Below are 25,693 nucleotides of genomic sequence, written 5' to 3' on the forward strand. Positions count from 1 at the left end.
AGGGTGGGACCCTCCACAATCCCACCCTTGCTCTGGAAGACACTGGCTACAGACCCCGCCCCAGCCTACAGCTGACGGCCAGAGGGGTCACCTCTAAAGTGCGCCTCTGAGGACCATGTTTGAACCACCGGGTCACCTGGACCTGAACCCTGCTCTGAGCTGGCCTCCTGCTGTGTGCCCCACTGATATCTTGTCAACTGAACACCCACAACTCTCTGGTGAGCAGGGCTACTGCACCCATTTCACAGATGAGGAACCAGAGGCTGGGGTCACTCCATGGCAGTGAGCCACCTGGCTCCCACCGACTGCAGACACTAGACCAACGGCAGTTACTGCTGTGGCTTGGCCCTGGCTCTGGCCACACGGACCGCAGGACACAACTACACAAGGGAGCAGCAAACTTTTTTTTTTTTATTGCAAACGTGCCAACAGTCCCAGGTAGCACCTGGGAAAGGTGGAACCTGGGGCCTAGGGAGGGGACTCTTCTGGACTGGCCTAGGCCTGCATCCACAGTGGGAGCCAGGCTGACCCCACCCTCAGGATGTGGCCCCAGGACAGCCACAAAGAAACTCACCAGAAGGCTGAGGGCAAGAGGCCCAGAATGGAGGACTGGCCCCGGGGCCCGGTGGGAGCAGGAGGGAGGAGGAGGGGTGGGCTCTCCACAGCCTGTGACCCTCGGGTGTCATGGGGAGATCCAGCCCGGGCCCTGCCCAGTACCCAGGCCCTACGGGCATTCAGGAGTCCGAGGCTGGGGAGGCGGACACGGGTAGCCACCCCCGCCACTCCCAGCACACACAGCTTCGCAGGGCCTGGCCAGGCCCCGGTTCCCAGCAGCTGGCCTCCTCTGCTGCTACCCTCCGCCGGGCGGGGCCACTCAGTGCACTGGGAGGGCCTCGGCAATGGCCTTCTCCACCCGCAGGTACCAGGGCTGGATGTGCGTGTGCCGCATCAGGTCATCAAAGGCCTCCAGACCCTCCATCACCCGCAGCACGCCGTACACTGCCTGGGGTGGGGACAACGGTCCTGAGGCCGGGCCAGATGGGCACAGCAGCCCCAGGGAGCACCCAAACCTGTCTGCTCCTCTGCCAGCTGTGTGCCCAGAGCCTGTCACATCCCCACTCAGACCTCGTGACCCACTGAAGGGTCAACTTTGCGCATAGGGCTTGAATGAGATGCACAGGATGGCTGTCGCCTACTCCTTCTAGGCAGGAGTCCGCCTCCAGTCTCCCTGGGGAAAATGTCCTCCCGGCTCTCAGGGCCTGAGATTTGGGGAGGAGATCCCAGGACTCCACTCTAAGGCCCAGGCCACTCTGGCTGTTGACCTGCTTTGCTCTTCCTTGTTTTGGTGGCTGGGCTCGACCCCAGGTCTTGCGTGCCAGGCGCGGCTCCACCACAGGGCCAGCCCAGCCTTGCAGGACTGCTTCAGAGCTGCCACTGAAGCCAGGCAGTAAGACTTTGCCGGGTGGAAGCCTGGAGTCCCACCCAGACCTGCCCGAGGCTGACCAACCCCAGGGAAGGCAGGGTTGAGACGATGACGGGGACAGTCTCGGCCCTGATGCTGCCCTTGAGCCCCTGGATCCAGCCAGGCCTAAAACCCACCCCTCCCCCAGACTTGTCAGTTATGGGAACAGGATGGTTCCTTGTAGTCGGCTTTTCCCTTAGGCCACTCTGAGCTGGGTCTCTGCCCCTGAGCGGGGGCACGCAGCTGCCTCTGGGGTGGTCACAGCCATGGCCTGGGCTTTCCTTCCAGTCCCCCACCCCAAGGCCTCATCTGGGCACTGCCCGCCAGCACTACACCCACCAGGTCAGCGAGGTTGGGCGTCTGGCCCCCCATGAAGGGCCGGTCTCCGCCGACTGCTGCCACCCACTTGTCGGCCGCCTCGTAGAGGTCCTCCCGCACGTCGTCCCGGAGGTGGTGCCTGGCAGAAGCAGTGGGTCCCATCAGGAGGACGCTCCCTGGTCCAGGTGGAAGCGGGGCCTCCTCTGGGGAGTGGGAAGGCTGGGTGAGCAGGGCGGCCCCCACATGACGGGAGGCACCTGCAGAGATGTCCCAGATGGGGTAAGGGGCAGCGACTCACCCTGAGCACAGGAGCGGAGGAAGGCATGAGGCAGAGCCCTGGCTTCAGTCCCCAAGGGGATCAAGCGTGCTGGACCCGTCCTGCCTTGCCTCCAGTGGCCCCCGTCCCGCCTTGCCTCCTCTGGGCCTGCATCCCACCTTGCCTCCTCTGGGCTCCATCCTGCCTGGCCTCCTCTGGGCCCCATCTCCCACCACCCTCCCCAGGGGTTAACGGGACCAGCACACAGAGGGTCATGCCTCGGGGCACATGCACACGCCATCACCTGCTCTTAAGGCGCTTGCTGATGAGGTACATGGCGGCTGCGCCCGCGTACTTGGCCATGGCACCCTCCAGGGCCCCGAACTTGCCCTCACGGACGATGTAGTCGAAGGAGGCCAGGGCCTCGGCAGGCGTGCGGTACACGTTGGGCGAGATGAGGTGCACCAGCCAGTCGTCCGCCCACTGCCGCCACTTCATCTCCTCCCTGCAGGCCCAGGAAGGCCATCAGGGTGAGTGGACTTCCCAAGCCAGGGCCTGGAGTGCAGCAGCGGAAGGCTCCCCACAGCCTGCCCACACTCCCGGGGTGGTGGCCTCCCGCGCTCTCCCACACAGTCGGTGTGTCCTCACCGCTACCCCAGGAGGCCCTGGTCCCACTCACGTCCTCGCCTCCTTGCCACCATACACGCGCTGGGCCTCCTCCTCGTCCAGCATGAGCCAGTACTTGTTGCAGAACTCGGTCAGCTCCTTGCCCTGGTCATTCATAGACTTCATGGGTGGGTAATAGGTGATGACCTCTTCCAGGGGCTGCCTGTGAGAGAGAGCCACATTCTCACCAGCTCCTTCCTTCTCCTGTCCCCTGGCCAACCAACCCAGCCTCACCCAGCCCAGCTGGAGCCAGGACTGACCCAGAAGGGCTCTTCACTCTCTTGAAGCAAAAAGGATTTGGGTTAGACACCAGGAGCACGTCCCTGACAGAGGTCTCAGGGGAGGACGACATTGGCCCATTCTGGAAATCTCAGCAGCAGCCCCACCCCCGCCTACCTGGGCTTCCCAGGGACTCCTTACCCAGACACCAAGTAGGTTTTGAGGGCACTGATAATGACAGAGGAATCGTTCAGTTGTTGCTGAAAGAGAAGAGGAGGTTTGGATCAAAGGTTCTGGCCGGCACCAGTAGGACCCACTGGCTCCTAAAAACACTGACACCAGAGCTGTGAGTGAACTGGTTGTGTGGGACCTGAACCCTGTTTATCCATCCTCAAGGACTGGTCCCCAAAACCAATGCCCCCTGAGCTTGGCCCTCCCTTCCCTCAGGTCCTCATTCTGCCTCAGGGCAACCAAGTGTGGCTAATGGTGGGGGCAGGAGCCAGGGACCCCTGTGTCTAGGCCCAGCCATGCACCACAGGGCCAGAGTCAACCCAAGACAGAGCAAGGTGGGGAGTCCCCGAGGCTCACCAAGCTGTCTCCATCCTGGGCCACCAAGATGGGCACCTTCCTGTATGAGGAGAATTTGATCTCAGTCCGGCGCACAGGGTTCACCTCCACCACCTCGTAAGGCAGGGCGTGGAAGTCCAGGAAGGCGCGGACTTTGCTGCAGAAGGGACATGTCTTATACTGGTACAGGGTCAGCTGCAGGCGGCTGGACAAGGAGAGCTGAGGGGGAGCAGAGGAGGGGCTTCTGAGGCCTGGCACCCCTGCCCAGGCCCCACCTGGGCAGACACCTTTCCCAGGGAGTCTTTTGAGTTGACCCTGAGAATACGGGGAGAACAGGGTGGCAGGCAGGGAAGGGGCTGCCATGGCGGGTGGCCCAGGTGTAGGCCGCCAGCTGGCAGGCCTCAGGGCAGGGCCAGCACCTGTGGAAGATGTGCTTAGAAGAACCCTCCAGTGTCTCTGCCCAACACAGTCCCAAAGGACAGTCCCAAGCTGTGCCTCTCTCCAGCGGCAGTGCACCAACCCCAGGGACCTCTGGGTGAGGGGACAGAGCTATTTGGTACCCAGGCCAGCACAACTCAGTTGGTCCATCTCAATTCTGCAAGGGGGAGGGCTGACCAGTGCAGTGCCGCCAGGACCACCTCCCTCAGGGTTGGGTTCACAGGGGAAACCGGACCGGACATAGGTGGGCAGGGTGCCACGCCTAATCCACTCCCCACCCCACCCCGGAAAGGGGCATCCGCATGAGGAGGGGGCTGTAGTGGTGCAGCCTACAAGCTCTCAAGGGTGGCTGAGTCACCACCCGGGTGGAGGGACACCTTCATTTCAGGGCCTGGAGTCAAAGGGTCACTAGTTCCATGCAAGTGCTGCTGCTTCAGACACAACGATTTCATGAGAAATACACACAGTTCTGGGTTAGTAAGCAGCAGTCGCGTCCCCATTTTACAGATGAGGAGGCTGCCGGTTGACACCTAAGGCCGAGTCGCTAGCCCAAGGTCACAAGCAGGCGGAGGAGGCGACTCCCGACCCCACTGGTTCCCAGGAGTCTAGTTTCGTCGCTGATCCCAGAATCTCCATCCACAGCCCAGCCAGGCCTTACCTGGGCGGCTGAGCGCTCTGCGCGGAGGTCCTGGGCGCGCAGGTGCCACCGTGCGGTGTGGTACAGCCCCAGGGCGCCCCCCAGGGCTAGCGCCGCCGCCCCCAGTAGCCGCGGGCTCCCCTTTCGGGAGGCGGCGGCAGGGGTCCTCGGGCCACCCGCAGCCCCCGCGAAGCCCGCCCGGCTCTGCGCGAGGAATGGTGACCAGGGGCGGCCGCCCAGCCTCTCTGCCAACGCGCACCGACCGGGCCACAGCGCCCGAGCCGCCCCAGCCGCCCGCGCCGCCTGGGCCATGTTCGTTCCTCCGAGGCCGCGGGCGGGCGCGCGAAACCAAGACGCGCAGGCTCGGGCTCTCCTTAAAGGGCCGGATTCAGGAAGCCCGGCGGGTTGCCTAGGTGACGCCTGGCTGGGACCGGCAGCCCTATTCGGATTAGCCGTGTGTGCCAACCAGAGCCGCAGAAGTACACCCGGGGGTGTCTGGAAGCGACTCAAGGCCTCTGGCTTCCGAGGGTGCGTCTGCAACAGGTGTCGGCGGTGATCGGCGCGTACCTGCGTGCCAGCCGCGGCTCGGCCACTCAGCGTGCTGCGTGGCTTCCGAGCGGTGCGACAGCCTGCGATACGTGGTTAATCTCTTCTGCAGTGTGCACCCATTCGAAAGAGATTGAATCCTGACGACCGTCAAGGAAAGGGCCCCGGCTGCAGTGAAGGCCGCGGTAGGGGCCCGACCAGAGGTGGCGGCGATTCGAGCCCTTTCTGACCTCCCGAGTACACCTCTGCGGTAACCCGAACCATAAACTTTTCCAACCCAAAGCGGGGCCTAGGAAACCACGTGTCTCAGGCAGCCCACGCGCAGCACCGGCTGGCCGACCCGGAGGCCCCCGGGCAAGATGGGGCAGAGCAGGAGTCTGGGTTGCCGCGCCTCTCCGCCGGGCTCGCTCACCCAGGCTGAGCGCCCGAGCCTCCACCGCCTAGGCTTCTCGGAGGGCAGCCCTGGGAAGGCCCCACCTGGCGGCCCGGAGGGGCGTGGCTAGCGGAGACGGGCGGAGATCCGGAGGGGCGGGGCGTGCTCGGGCTCCGCCCCGTTCCGTCTCCGCCTTCCACCCTCTCTGCCTAGGGTTCTGCCACTGCCTCTACCTTGGGACCTGAGGCCGCAATGTCGGGCCCCCATGGAGTCTGGGCATGCGGGTGGAGATGGGAGCCCAAGGCGAGGACAGTGGCTTAGGAGAAGCAGGTGACTCAGGGGCTGCTTTGCTTTCCCAGAAAGAATTGGAGCCAGGACAGGGACCTGGAAGAGCTCGAAGAATCCTCCCAGTACTCCCTTGGACACTGAGTTGTAGGCACCGTGTCCGAGGTGCTGGGCCAACTGGTCTCTGGGAACCGCAGCACTGGAGAATCGAGAGCACCTTTTACAAATGGGAAACAGGCAGATTCAGGGATATCGCCCATTTGAGATTTGTTCCAGAGACTTCCTTTAGCCCCTAGGGAGATCAAGACTTTGAGAGGGACCTAATGGAGCTTGCTGATCCGTGCCCCTAGCCACCTGGCTTTGTTGGTGTGACCTGTTTACAGCCTGTTGCAGCCACAGCACTGCTGGGGAGCAGGAGAACCATCAACCATCACCTCTCTTTGCCTTCTCCAACTTGAGTTTTCCCACTTGCAATGCAGGAATAATGAAAGATATCTCCTACATTGAGATGTGTTCGAATTAAGTGGGGGAAAAATGAATGGGGAGAGGCTGGTGGGATTGATATGAGACTGATGCCTGAGACACCCCTATTTTTTGCCCACCCAGCAGCTGCTCCACCCTAGGATAGGATGCTTTATCCTTTACTAAATCTAGGAAGGAAACCCAATGCCCAGTTCGTCTGCCAAGGCAAATTTCTTTTCTCTTTGTCCTCTTGACCAAGACAGCTCTTGGCTTGCTGTACAGTGCTGGTTCTGCCTCACTGCCCTTGGTCCTTGTGGTGCCTCTCAATTCATTCCAGCACTGGGCCATCTGCTTAATGTCCCCGGGGCCTCAGGGCAGAGGAACAAGCTGTAGCTGAGCAGGATGAAGCCCTAGACTCAAGTCTGAGTGAATCTCGGGGCTAAATAAGGGAAAGGGGAGTTCAGTCTGGGCCTGAGGCCCCATCCCTAACTATCTCTCAGCCCCAGCCTGTCCCTGATTGCACCCAACCCAGTCCTCTACACCAGCCCTGCTCCTACCCCACCCTTTCTCTCTGCTCCTTCCCTGGCTTTTCTCCTCCTTGACTGTTTCCTGATCTGAGTCTCGCCCTCATCCTCCCCTGAAGGCCAGATGAAGGGGCAGAATGCTGTCTGACTATTGCTACGGATTGAATGTATGTGTCCCCCAAAATCTATAAGCAGGAACTTAATACCCAGTGTGACAGTGTTAAGAGGTGAGAATTTGAGGAGGTAATTAAACCACCTCTCATGAATGGAATTAGTACTCGTGAAGGGGCTCCAGGGAACTAGTCAGACCTTTTTTGCCTTCCACTCATTCCATTATGGCGAGGACACCTGCACAGTGCCAACCATGGGGAACTGGCCAGACACTGACCCTGCTGGTGTCTTGATCTTGGACTTTCCAGCTTCCAGAAGTGTGGGCAATAAATTTATATCATTTTTTTTTTAAAGAGAGAGGTGAGAGAGACAGAGAGAATTTTTAATCTTTATTTTTTAGTTCTCGGCAGACACAACATCTTTGTTTGTATGTGGTGCTGAGGATCGAACCCGGGCCGCACGCATGCCAGGCGAGCGCGCTACCGCTTGAGCCACATCCCCAGCCCAAATTTATATCATTTTTAAATAACCCAGTCTGTGGCTTTTTTTTTTTTTTTTGTATCAGGTATGAACCCAGAGGTACTTAACCACTGAGCCACAGCTCCAGCTCTTTTTCTATTTTATGTAGAGTCAAGGCTCACTTAGTTTCTTAGGGTCTCACTAAGTTGTTGAGGCTGGCTTTGAACTCACGATCCTCCTGCCTCAGCCTCCTGAGTTGCTGGGATTCCTGGTGTGCACCACCGCCCCTGGTGTGTGGAATTTTTGTTAATAGCAGCAGGAACAGACTAAGACAGGTGTGTTCTTCTCTGTTGCTGCAGGGATCCCTGAGAACAGGTAGCTAGGCCCACAGGTTCTTGCACACAGGAGACAGTGGAGCTTCTGTGTAGGCAGAACCCAGACCTTGCCAGCCCATGAGCCCCATTTTGGGCTGAACTTCTGTAACCACCTTCCTGGGTGGCCACCTTCCTGGGTGCCAGCAGTACAGACACAAGCCCCTCTGTATCTCTGTGACCCCACGGCTACTGGTTTTCCTTTAGCCTCTCTGGACATGCTTTCCAATCACCTCTGTCCTCTCCTCTTCTGCAAGAAAATTGGGTTCTTCAGGGTTTAGTCCTAGCCCCTTGGAGGTCAGTGCACACATCCTTGGCCACACCTCTCTCCCCTGGTTTCTGTCACCATCTCTGTTCTGAAGGACCTAAGCTGTGTCCTCAGCTCCGCCTTATCCTAACTCCAGGCCTGCGTCTACAACTCCCTCTGGGATAGACTGGTTGTCCCCCAGGACCGCTCACTTCAGTGCTGCCACAACTACCAACCTGCCATCCTTCCCACCTGGCTCCTTTCTTGCCTTCTGTTCCTGCCATGGAGGCCAATGGGGACCCCAGGAGTCCTGCCAGCTCCTGCCCACTCCACGACTCCCCAGTGCTCACTCTGCCTTCTGCCCCTCCCCAACACTTCAGGGGGACTCTGAGTGTCCCACTGCCCTCATCTGACCCAGGACCTACAGAAGGGATGAGATGCACAAGAATCATGCCACGCACACCTGTAATCCCAGCAGCTAGGGAGGCTGAGGCAGGAGGATCGCAAGTTCAAAGCCAGCCTCAGCAACTGCAAGGTACTAACTAACTCAGTGAGACCCTGTCACTAAATAAAACACAAAATAGGGCTGGGGAATGTGGCTCAGTGGTCGAGTCCCCCTGGGTTCAATCCCAGAAACCCTCCCCCCGCCAAAAAAAAAAAAGAATTATGCTGAGTGAAAGAGGCGGACAGTGAAGAGTCCTCACTGCAGACACCATCCGAACAGAGGATGTGAACGAGTCTGTGGCCAGAGTTGCCTGGGGTGGGAAAGTCATGGAGGAGAGCAGGAGGGGTGGATTATAAAAGGGGCAAGAGGAGATCCTTGGGAGATCTTTGTGAGGTGATGAAGATACTCACTGTTTCACTGTCTGGATTTGGTAGTAGTTTTGTGGCTTTTTTTTTTTTTTTTTTGGCCATACTGGGGGAGAACCCAGGGCCTCTTGCCTGCTAGGCAAGTGCTTTGCTACTGAGTTAAAACCCCATCATTGTGGCATTTATTTATATCTAATCTTCCCAAATTGCTCAAAAACTACACTTAAAGGGTATACCAAAAGGACTCAGGAGCTCCCAATGGCCAAAGTTGGGACAATTTGAGCAACAAAATAAATAGAAAATACAAAGTAGAAATGAGGTTGTATTGGATTATAATCCATAGAATAAATAAACATCCATGCGAGTGGTCGCCACCCATGAAGCTACTTGAATAGTCTTTTACTCTGTGCCGAGCTACGGGGGACTTAGGTCTCCCCTTGGGAACAATCCTGGCATTCCCGAGGGTAGACTGCCCGAGGCGTGATGTCTCTATCTATCACACAGCTCTCCTAGCTCTGGAATTGGGCGTAACCCTCTGGGTTTGGACAGCCCAGATCCTGCCTTACTGGTGAAGAACACTCTGAAGAACACCTTTGAAACTCCCTTGTGTAAATAAACCGACTCGGTCTCTCTCTCTCTCTCTTTCCAGTGTGGAAGCTGGACCCCTAAGGGTGGTAGAGCCGGTGGCCCTCGCTGTTCAAAGGTACTTTCTGTGTAGTGTGGATTTCCGCCACCTTCCTTTCTTAGCTTTATTTCACAGCCAGTTCACTCCATGCAGAGGAACTCTGACCCTACCGCCTGCGTGGGATGTGGGCAGGACATGAGTTAATATTGATATAAATAAATGATTGAGGGCTGGGAATATAGCTCAGTTGGTAGAGTGCTTGCCTTGCATGCATAAGGCCCAGAGTTCAATCCCCAGCACTACAATAAATAAATAAATACATAAATAAATAAATGATCGAGTCGGGCACAGTGGTACGTATGTGTCTGTCCAGGTACTCAGGAGGCTGAGCCAGGAGGATCACAAGTTTGAGGCCAGCCTTGGCACCTTAGTGAAGCTGTCTCAAACTAGAAGGCCAGTGGTATAGAGCACCCCTAGGTCCAATCCCTGATATGGGAAATATATAAGGGAGGAGAGACAAATCTCACCTGCAGAAGAATTCCAAATAATTTATGTAATACTGTGCCCCTGAGGTGGTGGAGCAAACCCCCCCACACCCCACACTTTAGCTGTGGGCTGTGTTCCTTCTGAAGAGCATAGTATAGGAAGGGGAAAAAAATAACTTCCCAGTAGAGAAACCTGGCAAAAACCTTGACCTTGACCAATTCAACATTAACCATGAGGTCACCTTATTGGTACTACCCTTGATACCATATGATGCAAAAATGGCTTTTTGTTTTTCTGACCTTCCTCCCTAAAGCCTCTAACCCCAGTCTAATTGTGAGAACAAACACTCCACCACCAAGACAGATCTCACATTGTCAAGATCAAAACCCAGAAAGTCTGAGGAGCCTCATAGCCCAGAACCCTGAAGAGACAGAGTACTGCTGCGGTTTATGTCCCTCGGATGCTCATGAGCTGAAGTCAAATCCCCATCCTGAGATGGCAGAAGGTGGAAACTTAATCTGACTATGATATTTAGAGGGGCCTTGGGCGGTGATTAGGATTTGAGGTCATCAGGGTGGCTGTCCTAATTGAATCCAGGTGGCTGCCAGCGGCCATCTGCGAGCTGTGCATGAGCTAAAGCCATGTGGACCATTAGGCAGGAAAGCCTGCTGCCGCGACCCTGCTGGTTTGAGAACGCCTGGTTCACGCGGCGGCCCGCCCAGCCCCACAAGTTCAGCACAGCACCAGAGATGGGTGACCCCGCTGGAGCCACCAGCCTCTCGGAGATGGGTGTGGCTTGCCAAAATGCCAATCCACCTGTTTGCTGCAAGACTCTTGCTGCACTCAGGAGCAAGCGCAAACCAAGACTCTTCCCGCTGAAGCCTTCTCCCTGCCTTTGATGGACTCCCCTTCAATAAAGAATCAGGCCGTCTTCAGCTGTTCAGTTCCAGCTCCCGTCGGGACTGGAAGACCCATCAGGTGCTCCCCTTTTCCTATCTAATTTCTGACTCTGTCTTTATTTCTGATTATTTCAGACTTTTTATTTCCCAGGCAGCTCACACCTCCTGAGCAGGAACCTACCCTGGCGGTGCTGGCCACCCCAATAGTGGTTTTATTTTTTATTTTATTTTATTTTTTGTTGCTGGGGATCGAACCCAGGGCCTTGTGCATGCAAGGCAAGCCGATAGTGCTCCCTGTTTCTTGCCATGTGACACACTATTTTGGGATTCTACCAGCAGGAAGGCCACCACCAAATGTGACCCCTCAACCTTGTTCCTTCAGAACCATGAGCCAACATAAACTTGTTTTCTTTATAAAGTAACCTCCCTCTGGTATTTAATTGTAGTAATGTAGTGGCACCCTCTTTCTCCAAAGGAAAATTTTAACTGGGCCTCTCCAGAAATCTTCACCATGGCTGATTTTAGGACTGTCAGCAAGAGAGTCTCTGCAAAGAGTTCAATGTAGATAAACTTCCTGTTTTCGTGTTGCCCTGTTTTACTTGGCCACTGGCCAGGAAGACACCAGAACTCCAGGTGCTGGACACCCTCTTACTAGTTTTTCACAATGCAGTAGTTTGTAGAAATGTGTAAACAAGGCCTCTGGCCTTGAGCTGGGCTTCACAGAGATGTCTACATTTTTAAGGTAAGTTATGGGCTGGGGATGTGGCTCAAGCGGTAGCGCACTCGCCTGGCATGCGTGCGGCCCGGGTTTGATCCTCAGCACCACCTACAAACAAAGATGTTGTGTCTGCCAATAACTAAAAAATAAATGTTGAAACTCTCTCTCTCTCTCTCTCTCTCTCTCTCTGTAAAAAAAATTAAATAAATAAAGGTGTTGTGTCCACCCAAACCTAAAAAATAAATATTAAAAGAAAAGATAAGTTACAGTTGGGCTCCATGGTAACAGATGGCAGGGGGAGGAAAGAAAGGGGAGAAGAAGCTCCTCCCTTCTCAGGTGTTGTCCTTGTTGCCCAAAACAGTGAAAGAAAAAGCTGCTTAAAATATGTGAACTTCTGCAGACTGTGAACTTCTGAGCCTCTCCCCTTATATGCTGGGTATAAAACTCTGCAACTCCCTGAACTCGGGGTTCAGGGGATTGATGGATTACAGCAAAAGCTGTGCCCTCTGAACCTGGCTGCAGCCAAATAAAATAGTTTCTTGCTATCTTCAGTGTCTTGCTTTGTTTGTCCCTACAACAGTAAAACAATTAGCCTAATACAATGACTAAATCTAATATAGTATACTTGATGGGATCTTGGAACAGAAAAAGGGCATTATGTAAAAACTAGAAAACCAGTGACTTGGGAGGCTGAGGCAGGAGGATCACATTTTTGAGGCCAGCTTGGGTCCTTAGAGAGACTCTGTCTCAAAATAAAGTGTAAAGGACTCAGGATATGGTTCGGTGGTTAGCATACAGGAGGCCCTGGGTTAGATCCCTAGCACAGTCCCCCACAAGAAAATTATGCTTTCTGAAAATTCAGATGCACTGCCTATGTAAAATAAACATATCATTTCAAATATTCAACATAAAAATAATGTAGAATATCTTAATAATATTATATTGATTAGACAGAAAATGAGACTTTTTAAAATGTTTATTTTACTAAAATGAATTTATTGTTCATTTTTGGTGCTGGGATAGAACTCAGGGTCTTGTACATGCTAAGCCCATGCTCCTCCACTCAGCTGCACCCCTGCCCTTTTCTAAATTCATACTGGGACCTTTGCCCATATTCAGTCATTCACTTTTTTTTTTTTTTTTTTTTTTGGTTCTAGGGATTGAACCCACGGGCATTTTACCACGGACCCACGGACCCAGACCTTTTTTATACTTTATTTAGAGACACCTAAGTTGTAGAGGCTGGCTTTGAATTTGGGATCCTTCTGCCTCAGCCTCCAAATCGCTGGGATTATAGGCTGGGCCACAGCCTTTCTTATTCTAAACACGCATTGAAGTCTACAAAGGTCCCTGTGGACTGTGAGCCCAGCAGGGTGTGGAGGTCTGTTTTTGACTGGGTCGGGTTGTCTGAGGTTGCCTGGGAGGGAGGCCCCTTCAAGGTGCAGACTGCTGTTCAGGCCACAGGAAGGTGGGCTGCGCCCCCTGCCCTGAGCAGCGCCCCACCCCGGGGCAGTCGCTTCCTCCCACCTTTAGCCCTTCTCTTGCCTTTGGTCTTCTCCTGGCAATAGTCTGACCCCCGCCACAGCTCCAAGGGAGCCCCTCTCCAGGGGATCTTCAAAATGGCTCTGGCTGGACAGAAGTTTGGGGAGCAGCTGTGGTCAGGACAGGAAGGACCCCCCAAAGCCCTGGAATAACAGGCAAGACCCGCTCAAGTGGAGGCAGCATGCTGTGTGTGGAGTGGGACTTGGGGTGCATTCTGGAGCTCGTGCAGCCTCTGAACTGCACAGGAAGGGGGCTGAGGGGAGCAGGAAGAGGAGGAGGCAGCGGCGGGAGGAGGGGATGCCCACCTCCAGCACCTCCTGGGCACCAGGAGCGCACACTGACCCTGAAGCTCCTCTGCCAAGGGAGGGGCTCTCTGAGCAGCCGGGGCAGCGCCCCACAAGGCCACGCCACCTCCTTCCCCTGTGAGATGAACCTGAGAGCTTCCACCACAGGCCTAGGAGGGTGTGGTCCAGGCCAGGGGGGCCTGGAGTGTGGGGGAAAGAGGTCAGTGTGGGTCAAGGGCGCTATGGCAGCTGAATACCACTGCCAACACCCACACAAGATCTCCATGTCTTAACTCCTGCAAACTGCAATTTAAAAAAATATATTTTCAAACTTTTTGTGGTGCTGGGGATGGAACCCAGGGCCTCATCCTTACTTCTGGAACCTGTATTTGTGACTATTTGCAGGGGGGTGGGGGGTGGGGAATGTCTTTACAGATGTAATTAAGAACCTTCTTTATTATTATTTCTTAAATTCCAAAATGGTTAATATCTTTTTTAAAAAATATATTTATTTTTTAGTTGTAGATGGACACGATACATTTTTTTTTTTTAATGTGGTGCTGAGGATCGAACCCAGGGCCTCGCATGTGCTAGGCAAGTGCTATACTACTGAGCCACAACCCCAGCCCAAAATGGTTAATATCTTAATGCCTGATGTTTTTAAGGTGAATAAGTTGAATATGTGCATTATTCTCTTCAAAAGTTATCAAAACAAGCTATTGTGTTCTCTTTGTCCAGAAACGTTCCATTCCTAAAGAATGACAGCGTCCTCATTCCTGGTCCATAGAGCCACGTGGAGTGTCTTCTGTAAGTGATTCTCACGCTCACTGAGAATGCTAGAAGTTTCAATGCTAGAAGACAGTGTCCTACACTACCATGGGCCTGGCCCCTTTCTCCCTTCTCTCTTATCTTTCCTTCCTTCTTTCCCTCTTATCTTTCTGCCTTTTAAATAAGTTAAGGATTTGAGATCCAGATTATCCTGGATTATCCAGCTGGACCCTAAATGTCCTCTCAAGTGTCCTTCCTGAGACAGGCAGAGAGAGATGAGACCCAGAGGAGTCACCCTGTGAAGCGGAAGCAGAGATTGGGGGGGTGGGCACAAGGCCAGAGGCTGGAGGAGGCTGGCACAACCCATGGGGCCTCCGGGAAGCCAGAGCCAGGCTCTGCCAACACCTTGATTCCAACTCAGTGATCTGATTTCCCACTGCTGGCCTTTGGAATGTGTGGTTTCAAGCCAACAAGTGTGGGCTTTGCTTTGTTGCAGTGCTTGGGATTGAACGCAGGGCCTGACACGTGTTAGGCAAGCGCTCCACCACTGAGCCACATACCCAGCCCTTTTTTAAAATTTTTTTTTCCTTTTTTTAAATTTTGAGACAGGGTCTCATGAAGTTGCCAGGCTGGCCTTGAACTTGCCATCCTCCTGCCTCAGCCTCCCAAGTAGCCAGGATTATAGCTACTCAGACATGCACCACCGGACCCAGCTGAGTGTGTGGTTCTAAGCCAACAAGTATGTGGAAATATGTTGTAGTAATTTGATAATTTGGGAAATTCTCAGCCTATCCAGATTGCAGAAGATGGTGACATTAGGAAATTCACAGTTAGGAAAGAATGTTCTTGAGGGAAAGCCAAAGTCAGGGGACCTATGGAGGTGCGGAAGAGGTGGGCCGAGACAGGGGCTGCAGGAAGCGGGCGAAGTTGCCTGAATCTAGAAAACTCAGCATCATGGGAGGAGGTGTCGTGGAACAGGTGACCCAGCAGGGTCAGGAGGAGGTGGCTCAGGACAGGAGGGAGACCCAGGGATGTAAATAGAAACCAGGGAGCCACAAGCCTCTCCAGTCCTGGCAGAGCCACACTGAGCTCCTCGGGAGAGGCACTTGGGGCTGCAGTGACCCTGGGGGAGGCCAGTACCCAACCAAGGCCTGAAGGACTCTGGACTCAGAGGGAGGCCCCCAGGCCTGTGTCCTGTGACCTCTAGCCTACCTGCCATCAAAGGAAGGGGGTCCCATTCCTGAGAGGTAACTGAGAGTCATGGGAAGGGAGCAGGGGGTGGTCTTCCCTCCAGCCCAAGGTCTGGGCCACCAAGTCCTGTCCCTAGAGATGCACCCTTCCTTCCAGACCTCTGACCCAACCTTCTGAGAATCAGGCTACAGAGAGACGGCCGCACCCAACAGTTTGGCACCCCACACCGCATGCTCCCCACCCTCCCTGCCCTCACCCCCCCGGCCCAGGTGGGCTTCTCGTCCTTAGGTGGACAGGTGTCCCTGGGGAAACCACCCTGGTCCTCACTGCCTAGCACCGCCTTGCTTTTCCCCCCTGCCCCAGAGTGGAGGCTCAGCCACCGACACTGCCCCCGTCTGAAATAGAACCTTGGGGCCAAGGAACAGCCTGAGCTGGGGCCTCCGACCTTTCTCCACCTCTGGGATAAGGAGCGGGCAGAAGGGCTGCCATCCCCTTGGGGTACCTAAGGAGACTCCAGGCAGAAGCCCAAGTGCCACGATTCTGCAGCCAGGGACAACATCTTGGATACCTGGTCTCCTAACCCTCTGGCATCTATGACCTTATTCCCTGGGATGGGCATTCTCCTGGCCTGGCATGAGCTCCCAGGGCACAGGGGAGAACCAGCCCTGTACTCTTACCCAAGCCACCTTGCATGGTGCCCAGCAGAGGCCCAGCCAAGGGCCCAGAGAGCAGCAAGTCAGAGGGCTATCCAGGAGTGGCTGTGATGGACATGTCGCGAGCCATCTGTGGGCTGTGTGTGAGAGCTATGCGCATTGGAGTGATATGAAGGGACAGGTCTGGCGTTGCTCGCTGATTGGGCTGTGCCACATAAGTGTGCCTTTCCTCTCACTCCGCCTGTGATCCCGCACAGCACCTGAGATGGGTGTGACTTGCCAAGATGGCAACCAATCTGCTGACCACAAGACATCACCGAGCAAGACTCCACTTTGGAAACCTTACCACCTGCCTTATTTGGTGAAGAACATTCCATCCTTTGTGTGTCCCCACTATAAAAATAAAGAGATTCTGAGTTCACACTCTCTTCCCAGTGCTGTCCAGCGTGGAAGCTGACCCTTAAGGTCACAGGGCAGTCCCACCCTCAATCGGAGAAACTCACGTCCGTGTGTTGCGTGATTTCTTCACCGTTTTCTTAGTTTAGTGCTGAGCCGGCTCCTTTGATCCCAGCTCATCTCCCAGCACAGGCAGCTGGCAAGAAATGAGCCCCTTTCTTGGGCTACCTGGCAGGGCTTCAGGCTGGAGAGGGGCAGAGTTGAGAGGAAGAGATGTCTTGTCCAGTACCAGGGCCATGCCAGGCAGACGTCCCTGACCAGCTGCAGGAAAGCCCGGCAGCCACCTACCATCCCCGCAGGATGGAAGGCCCTCTGCTGACCTTGCTCGGAGCTGTGTCCTCCAGTCCCCTGTGCCCCTGGTTCCTGTGGGCCCTTTTACCTGCACAGACATCCAGGCTGTAGAGCAAAAGGCAGCAGCACCCCTCTAGGGGGCAGCCTGAGCCAAGTACCTGAGGACCAGCACCAGCGGGGGAGGTCCAGCTCTCGAGCAGCAGGGCCTGCTGCCCTGTCCAATGGGCTCCAGGGCCTTCCTGGAGGGGGGACGTCCAGTGTGCATATTGAAGGTTTAGGAGGGGCTACCTTTCAGAGTCCCCATAGGTGGGGTCCCCATCGGGTGGAAGGGGCAGGAACCCGGAGGTCCTAGAGGCCCCTGGTGAGCCCAAGGGTGAGAGATGAGCAGGGGACTAGAAAGCCACTTCTGGAAATGGAAGACTGCAGCCAGGTCCCTGGGGGGCAAGCACCTCACATGGAACAGTCATGCCCATCCTGGGCTGTCTGGGAGCAGGGTGCCACTGGACCTGCAGTGACCAAAGAGGGCCCCTCCATGGACACCAGGAGTTCCCGGGGCCATGACTGGGCCTCCTAGGGCCTCTTGCCTAGAGGCTCCTCAGGCATGGCCCTGCCTCTGGGAAGCCTGCTTCGTCCTGTACTGCCCTTCAGACAGGTCAGAGGGTCTACCTCTGCCCCAGTCTCTTCCGGGGCTGAACACTGTCCATGAGCTCCTAGAAACCAGACCAGGGGGTCAGACTGGATTCCTGAGATGCAAGAAGCACCAGGAAGCATCTCACTGCCTTCAGGGGTGGATTAGACCTGGGTGGGGCCCTGGGAACAACCAGAGTTCTGGCTTCTGGCCATAGAAAACTCAGGTGTGGACAGTGTTCAAGCTCTTGCTGTTCCTAAGCAGGCCCACAGCAGGACTTGGGAGGCCCAGGCCTGGCCTTTCCCAGAAAGGTCTTGGCCCCAAAGCTTTTGTATGGCTAGTTGAGGGCCCACCAGGGATGTCTGTGCTTCCTGGAGAGAGACTGGGGGGAGATGGTGGGGGTGGCCCTGCGGGAGCAGCTCAGGGGTCACAGTGGACACCAGCAGTGGGGCTGAAGGGAGATGGACCAGGGCCTGGCACTCTGTGGGCACCGTGCCACCCACGTAGAACAGACCACTCCCAAAGCCACAGGGCCCAGTAACTGCCCCCAGCTCTGAGCCATGTGAGCCCTTGAGTCCCCTCCTTGGCCAGGGGAATGGGGCTCAGTGGGAAGGGAGTGGGTGGTACCTGGAGCCTCCAGTGTTCCGTCCACCCTGGAGCCTTGGAGTCAGTCCTAACCCGAACAGGAGGTCCACACCGTGGGCCTCACTCCATCCCCCAGTGCTGAGCCTCAGAGCCAGCATGTGGGGATGTGCCTGTTAATCTGACCCCTTCCCACAGCCCTGCTGGACTCTGACGAGGGTCCCACTCAGACTTCGGGAGCCCTCCCACCTGGCAGGACGCTGCCAGCACCCCAGCTTGTCCCTGCTCCAGCTCCACTCAGCCCAGCATCAGGCACGTGTCTTGGGACACTCTTGAGGCCTCCCTCAACCAGCCTCTTTACTCCATCCCTGACCTCCAGAGAGGACCAGGACAGATGGCGGGAGGCAGTCGGGGAGGAAGGATGAGATGGCCATCCCCAGGTGTCAGCAAAGACAAAGTCCAACATGAGATGAGGACTGAGATACAGAGACCAGGCCAGGGGACCAGACAGGCCTGAGGCAGCTCGGGGAGAGGAGCAGACCCAGCAGGGTTTGTCAGAAACCTAGAGGCAACCTCAGCAGGGACACTGGAGTCTCCCAGAATAGGCAGAGCCACTCCCTCTGCTGGGAAGGAGCCTGGTGGGTGGGAGGCGGGCAGAGATTTCCTTGCTCCTTGAGGGGCCCAGCTTCAAAGCTGCCTGGGGTCCCTGAGCGGGGCCATCTCCTCTCAAACTCTGTACACCACCCCACCTGGGAGCACTGATCACTCAGCCCCCTGACTTTCAGGGTCTGGAATATTCTACCCAGCAACTCCTCTGTGATTCAGGACACTGCCTCTTACTTACTTAAAATTTTGGGGGACTCTGCCGCCCCCGCCCTGTCTCCTCCGCATCTGATGGTCACAGAAGACTCTTGAGTACGCCTTGAGTGCTGGGGAGGGAGCCCAGGCCCCGTGCGTGCTGGGCAGGTGCTCCTTCCACTGTGTGCATCCAGCCCTTGAGAACAGCAGCCACGGTCACGGGAATGGCAGGGGTGGAGCCCCTGGGGCTGGAGAGGGGGTGGGAGGTGGGGACAGGCTCTAGTGGCCTCGTCGTCCCCTCAGCTTTGCTCACCTTCACTTCCTGCTCTTTCACCATCGGGACCAGCGGGCAGGGCAGGGCCGGAGGCAGTGAGTGCAGCTGGGGTCTCTGGCACCGGGGATGCCGAGGCAGCACCCTTCCCACCAGTTCAGGACCCCCCAAAGCCCCTCTCTTGATCTGCTGATTCAGAGCCCAGACTGGGGGTCCCAAGTAGCAGGTAGGTTAGAGCCAATAAGGGCCCATTAAGTCCCATGGAGGGCCAGTGAACCCTCAGGGTCAGGCCTCCAGGACAGTCACAACCCAAATGGTGAGTCCTCTCAGGGGGACACTGCACAGGGCCTGGAACCCATCACTGCCCCTCAAGGATGCTGGCCAGCCTCCCTGTGGGGAAACAACTTCCTGCTGGGACAAAACACGGGTCAGGGATGGTTCTGGGACCTCAGGCCTGGGCCACTGGGTTCCATGGCCCAGAGACAGACAGATGGACAAGGCCAAATATTTGTACTCCCTGTGTCCCAAGGGAGCAGAATAGAGCCCACTTTCATGGCCACCCACTAGTCCACCTTGCCTGGGGCTCCCACCAGCTCCCCATGGTCCTCTTATCAGGGCCCCAATGGGAACGGGGACTGAAGCCTCAGCAGCCTCATCTGTGCCTGGCATCCCTACCCACTAGGCTCACACAAGCTGCCCAGGCCCTGAGGGGTGGGCTGCTGTTCTGTCCCCTCCTGAAAAATGGGGAAGGGAATGTGGTGGAGGGGTCTCAAGGTGGGAGCACTCCTGGGCCAGGAGCATTTTTAGGCCAGTCTCTCAGGCATCTCATTCCATACCAGGGTCTGACCAGGGCTCCTGCGAGGGGCCAGGGTCTGGGCTCAGTGGGCTCAGCAGGAGCCTCATCCTTCTCTGTCTAAAGTGCCTGTGTCCCACTGCCCTGCACTCCCCTGACCCTCACATGGAGCAGAAAGCATTACGGGGCTATGGAAAGGGACCTTCTCCCTGCCAGTGGGTGCAGAGAGAGGGCAGCGCCACCCACAGCCCTCCCTAGACACTAGGTGGGCTGAGGCTCCTGGGGGTCAGAGATGACAGCTTGTCCAGATCTGAGCTCTGACCTCAGACAGGGCCAATCACATAAAGGAAGAGTGCACAAAGAATGCCCAGAGGGAACCCTTGTCCCTGCCAGACTGTGGCCTCCTGGGAATGTCCCTCCTGTCCCCCTTCCCTGCTGGCCTTCCTTCCCCCCATTTGCATAATCCTGACCAGAGGGAGGAAGGGGCAGGAACCTTGCCAAGCATTTCCACAGGAGTTTCTGACAATTACCTCACTCTTCCTGGATTTGGCAAAGGCAAGGTTACCCCACCCTGTGGGGAGCAGCAGCCAGTGGCCCATAAATAGTTCCCCCAGGCTGGGTTCCTTGTTCTCTCTGCTTCTTCCTTCAACACCTGCCAGGTTCGGCTGCCCTGAAATCATGCCCCTAGTTCTCCTGTATCTGGGCCTCACCCTGCTGGGAGCCCTGCAGACCCAGGCCCAGGATTCTGCTCCAAACCTGATCCCAGCCCCACGTCTCAGCAGGGTCCCCCTGCAGCAGGGCTTTCAGGATGCCCAGGTAAGGAGCCTGGAGGAGCAGCCGCAGGGAGGGCCCAAGGCAGCAGGCACAGAGGGAGGAGAGCTGAAGCGTCCAGGGCAGTGCTGGGTGGGGTGGGCAGGAGGGGCTGCAGCATGCCCTGCACCTGGGCTCCCGGAGGAGCCATGCCGGTCCACCCATCTCCTCCCCACCCAGGGTTGTCTGGACAGATCTTTCCAGGTTCACATCTAGTCTCCCATAATTCCCACTGTCCATGCAAGGTGGGGACATGTGTCCCTCTGCACAGATGGGGAAACCGAGACTCTCTTGTCCAGGGTCACCCTGTCCCTGCCAACTCAGGGCTAATTCCTCTCTCAGGGATCCCTCTGGGTCCTGGAGGCCCCGAGCTCCTATGGGCTTCTCAGGGCAGACCCAGCCCAGGGCCTTGCTGCCCAGTCAGGGGGACTCTTGGTTCCTAGATGGGCCGCCCAGAGGTGCCGGAAGGGACAGAGAGCGAGGGGTGGCTCCCAGGCCATCCCTGATCTGCCCATCATCAACTCCTTGCAGTTCCAGGGGAAATGGTATGTGGTAGGCCTGGCGGGAAATGCAGTTCAGAGAGAAGAACGGGGCCAGTTTAAGATGTACAGCACCACCTACGACCTGAAGGAGGACCACAGCTACAATGTCACCTCTACTCTGCTCAGGTGAGGCTATGACCTCCCAGGGGGCTGAGAGGCGGACTGATGTCACAGCCAAGGGCCAAGTGGGGCTGAGGGGCTCTTCATGGCTCTCACACTGCCTCTCCCCCTCCGTCGCCCTCACGGCTCAGGACAGACGTGCATGGAGGGCGGGAGGGACAGACACACACCATCAGTGGAAACAAGACAGAGAAAGTAGTGTTAAAAGTGGGAGGAGGGAAACTAAACTCAGCCGGGACCCCCCCCCCCCGCCAGGGCCTCCGTCCAGGGCCTCTAGGGAGGTGACTGTCAAGGACCCACGATGCCTCAGATGGAGATGTGTGGGCCCTGAGTCAGAACTGCGCCTCAGGAACCACAAGCCACCTACATGGCCACCCCGGCAGGGGGCTGGTGAGCAGCCAAGGGGAGGGGAGCAGTCTCAGCTAGTTTCTGGGGCACCTCACCTTGTGCCTGGGACTGCCCGAGACACCCTGGGATTGCCTGGGACTCCCGCCAGGGCCCGAATCAGAGCTCAGCAGCAGCAGGGAAGAAATAGTGGGGTGCTCCAGAGAGGTGAGGAGAGCAGTGAGGGTGCAGTCAAGGTGGGAGCTTGGGGCTTGGAACAGGGAGCAGGGCGCACCATCAGCTCGGGATTTCTGACTATGGTGACAGGGGGATTGGAGCTGGAGCATCTGAGGAACAAGCAGCAGAAGAAAGGCTGGTTTGGGGAGCTCAGCTCTGGGGTTCAGAGGGCAGGGTGGGACTCAGGGAATGGGGCAGGTTTGGCCCAAGAGCTAGGGGAGTGCTGGCATAGAGCAGGGGGTAAGTACCTGGGGCAGGGGACTGTGTGAAGACTGTGTCCCTCCTCAGCTGGAGGAGGGACAGGGGCTGCTGAAGGAATGTCTGAGCAGGGTCAAGTGGCTCCCTGCAGCAGACCAGGCAGGGACATATAGGCTCCGAGTGGAAGGCCCAGGTCCATCTGAGCTGGGCAGGGTGGAGTCTCCTGCCATAGTGGAAGATGGGCTGTCATGGCTGAACTTGACCTGAGACATCAGAATTCTGCTGCATCCCTGGTCCCTCCTCAGTTAACCTGGGAGATCCAAGCTGCATCATCTCCATGCTGAACCCCCATCTCACTCCCACAGGGACCAGGGCTGTGACCACTGGATCAGAACTTTTGTCCCAACTTCCCCACCTGGCCGATTCACCCTGGGAAACATTAGCAGTGAGTCCTGAGTGGGTTCTGAGATGGGGCCTTGGGGTTGGGTTCCAGGGTGCAGTGTCCTCCTGGAAGGGTCCTCCCTGACCCTCCATAAGGATGCTTCCCTGTGGGGAAAAGCCCATGAGCAGTTGAGGAGAAAGGGGACAGCCCCCTCCTCCTGGCCAGGGTAGGGTCCATCCTTTGCTGTCTACACCTACAGGTTATCCCAAAATACAGAGTTACATTGTGCAGGTGGCAGCCACCAACTACAACCAGTTTGCCATGGTGTACTTCAAGAAAGTTTCTGAAAACAGGGAATACTTCAAGATTACCCTCTACGGTGGGTCCTCACCCAATCCCCTCTGGGACCCAGATCCTGGTCACGCCCCGGGGCAGGGGATCCCATTCCCTTAGACCTCAAAGTCTTCTCCAGCTCCAACACCCCTCAGGGAGGAGGTCTTTCTGCACACCCTCCATGGAAAAGGATTTGGGTCTTGTTCATTAGCTCAACAATATTTATGGAGTGTCTTCCTGTTGGCCACTCACTGGCCATCTTGGTCACAGGGAGAACCAAGGAGCTGACCTCTAAACTGAAGGAGAGGTTCATCCGCCTTGCCAAATCTCTGGGCCTCACTGATGACCACATCATCTTCCCTGTCCGCATAGGTAACAGCCAGCTAGGGTGAAGGGAAGGGGACACGGGGACTTTCTAGGCCCTGGGAGCCACTTTAGGTTCAGGAAGATCCAACCCCTTCCTGGGGTCTGTGGAGTCCCAGCCCCAAGCACTCCTCCCTGTCAGTTTAGGTGGGGACTTCCCAGAGGAGAATTTCAGGCCCAGGCCCATGTTTCCTCAGATCACTTTCCTGAGCCACCTCCTCCCCACACTCCTTGTCCTGGGCCACCTCCTCTGCATACCCTGGGCCTTGCTATCTTGGGCCATCTCCCCCTCCCCCCAAGGGAGGGACTTAAGAGATGTCCTGTATTTCAAGTGGCCTCTTCCAGCCAGGCCACTCAGGGCCATGGGCTAAGGGGCTGCCAGGTTCAGCAGGTGAACAGGAGGCCTGAGCAGTCATGAGGCCCAGTCCCTAGGGGCAGCCCACCCCAGGCCTTTCTCTTACACCTTAGCCCCATCTTGGGTCCTCCTACTGCCCCAACCCTGAAAGGAATCACCAGATCTTCTGCAGCTGGGCCAGGGTGGGCCTGAGGTGGCCCAGGGGCAGTGCAGGGGTCCTTGGCAGTCAGAGAGATATCACACGTGCACACACAAAAACATGGACTTTCTCCCCCACAGATCAGTGCATTGACAACTGAACCAGCCGTGAGGATGTCTGCTCGGGGGCGTCTACAGGAAGCCGGGGTGCAGAAGGCAGGAGGTCTCAGGCTTACCTTTTCTCCTCTCGCTGTTCCTGGAAACACAGCTATCTTCACTTTGGTGTCCTCTCTCAAGTGCCTCCTGCTTTCCAACCCCTGTCCTTTCTGTAATCTCTGTTGTGTTACCTGACTGCCCCACCAGCCACAATGCCAAGTTCACAGCTGGGAGACCCTTCTCATGGTACAGTACTGCCCTGAAAGCCTCTGATAAAGCCCTCCTTGTCTGCTAAATAAACCCATGCCACCAGTCCCTGAGTCTGTGCTCCCTGAAACCTGGTGGGAGGGAGGGCAAAGTGTGGCCTCACACCAGCATGAATCCAGGGATGGAGTCCCCACAACCCAACCTGAAGTTAGGGTTACAGAGAGACCACATAAAGGGAAGACTTTAGGACTCATGCCTCTCTCTCCCGCTATTATCATCCCTGCCAACTGCCCTGAGTCCTCTTCCATAGAACAAAATCGTGCTTAGCCAGGCACAGTGGTACATGCCTGTTATTCCAGTGGCTTGGGAGGCTGAGGTTGGAAGATTGGAAGATGATTACAAGTTCAAAGCCAGCCTCAGCAACTTTCAAGACCCTAAGCAACTTGGCGAGACCTTGTCTCTAAATAAAATACAAAAAAAGGGCTGGTGATGTGGCTCAGTGGTTAAGCACCTTGGGTTCAATCCTTGGTACCCACCCCCCAAAAACTGTGCTTACTCCTACTTTGATTGGGCATGCCTCGTCACCTACAGAGAAGCACAGCCTTCACAAGCCCTTGCTCACAAGGGCTGCCTGAGCCAACAGAAGCACTGATGGCGCCACACCTCATGCCCATACTAAATCATTGTAACAGGCCTCACAGCACTGGCCGCAACAGGGCCAGGGAGCTGGAGGGGCCTGGAGTGGTTGTAAGATGCATCTATCCCGACTTACCAGGCCCCTGTGATGCTGGGAGGCTGCAGCCAGGACAGGGGTGCACAGAAGAAGGGATGGGTGCATCCCCACCTAGTTTGAGGGCAATTCTAGGCAGAAGGTGAGTAAGGGTATAACCCTGGCCCCCTGCCAGACTCATAGGTGGGGACTGTGTTCATGCTGACCCAGTTTAGAGGGCTGCCCCTCACCCCCACACACCCTATGACCTCCAGCCACCTGAGGGGACATTCTGAAGCTTCAGGAGGGTGAGTAGAGGCAAAGAGGGGATAAGCTGCCAGGGATCCTGCCTCCTAGGAGTAGGTTTAAGGCCCCAGACTGGCACCCATCATATGGCTGGGCCTGAGCCAGGCCTGACAAGCCCCTGTCTCCTCACTAGTCACAGACATAGCCTCCCCTACTGCGTCACATACAGGAACATACCCTTCCTGCCTCTCTTCTCCCCATGCATGGTCAGAGGCCTGAGTGGGTGGGACTCTGAAGGAAGCCAGGCTTCCCACCCACAGACACACAGTGAAACCAAGACAAACTTTGTCTTGGCTGGGGGTGGGGAGCTATGGAGTGATGATCAGCCCAGCCTTGGCTCCCCAGGAAGCAGGACAGGTCCACAGATTGTGCCACAAGTCTGGGCCAGACTCCTTGAACAGACCAGGTTGGTGCAGGCTGGGTTTCTAATGAGGGATGAGAACTGTGCCCAAGTCTAGAATGTCTTCCAGCAGAGAAGGGTACCTGGGGGGCTACTGGCCAAAGCTCTCTAGCTGGCCGAGGAGACTGAATCTGCATGCGGCACGCTTAACCTCTGGGCTCCAGTTTGGACAGCAGATCCAGTTCCTTACCTTGGCCCAAGTGAGGTAACTAGCCCATTGTCCCCTGCTCCTGCTGGGCCTTTCAGGATACACTCTCAGGCCCCTCCTGGGTCATTGGAGGCACTGTAACAAATTGCCACAAACTGTTGGGTTTGTGCCTTCTGGTTTAGTTCTGAGGACAAGGTTTGTCTTGGTTTCACTGGGCTAAAAGCAGAGT

At 56.3% G+C, this 25,693-nt stretch overlaps 2 protein-coding genes and 1 long non-coding RNA gene across 6 annotated transcripts; 2 read left to right on the forward strand and 1 right to left on the reverse strand.

Annotated features, from left to right (window-relative positions):
- Positions 1-390: 390 nt before the first annotated feature.
- On the reverse strand, positions 391-5,574 carry Ptges2 (prostaglandin E synthase 2). 4 transcript variants are annotated; one of them, XM_046451374.2, is made up of 7 exons: positions 5,131-5,574; positions 3,510-3,549; positions 3,123-3,181; positions 2,716-2,865; positions 2,341-2,541; positions 1,802-1,919; positions 391-1,003 (listed from the first exon to the last, which is right to left on the reverse strand). In XM_046451374.2, exons 4-7 carry the CDS (start codon positions 2,826-2,828, stop codon positions 875-877), a joined length of 561 nt encoding a protein of 186 aa, XP_046307330.1. In that variant the 5' UTR covers positions 2,829-2,865; positions 3,123-3,181; positions 3,510-3,549; positions 5,131-5,574; the 3' UTR covers positions 391-874. The 4 variants fall into 4 exon arrangements, with proteins under 4 accessions (XP_046307330.1, XP_046307328.1, XP_046307331.1 ...); XM_046451372.2 differs by lacking the exon at positions 5,131-5,574 and adding an exon at positions 4,585-4,898 and having other exon boundaries at positions 3,510-3,707; XM_046451375.2 differs by lacking the exon at positions 5,131-5,574 and adding an exon at positions 4,585-4,603.
- Positions 5,575-13,879: 8,305 nt separating this feature from the next.
- On the forward strand, positions 13,880-16,332 carry LOC124097155 (uncharacterized). Its single transcript, XR_009227479.1, has 3 exons — positions 13,880-14,112; positions 14,683-14,812; positions 16,175-16,332. It is a non-coding gene; the product is annotated as an uncharacterized LOC124097155 (long non-coding RNA).
- A 4,014-nt stretch (positions 16,333-20,346) lies between these two features.
- Positions 20,347-24,009, forward strand: Lcn2 (lipocalin 2). The gene is made up of 6 exons (XM_046451806.2): positions 20,347-20,552; positions 21,078-21,214; positions 22,333-22,412; positions 22,609-22,728; positions 22,953-23,054; positions 23,680-24,009. The coding sequence occupies exons 1-6, from the start codon at positions 20,415-20,417 to the stop codon at positions 23,697-23,699; spliced, it is 597 nt and encodes a 198-aa protein (XP_046307762.1). The 5' UTR covers positions 20,347-20,414; the 3' UTR covers positions 23,700-24,009.
- The last annotated feature ends 1,684 nt before the right edge of the window (positions 24,010-25,693 follow it).

Source organism: Marmota monax, unplaced genomic scaffold (assembly GCF_021218885.2).
Source record: "Marmota monax isolate L192 unplaced genomic scaffold, Marmota_monax_Labrador192_F-V1.1 WCK01_AAM20220418_F8-fsc00020, whole genome shotgun sequence".
NCBI lineage: Eukaryota > Metazoa > Chordata > Mammalia > Rodentia > Sciuridae > Marmota > Marmota monax.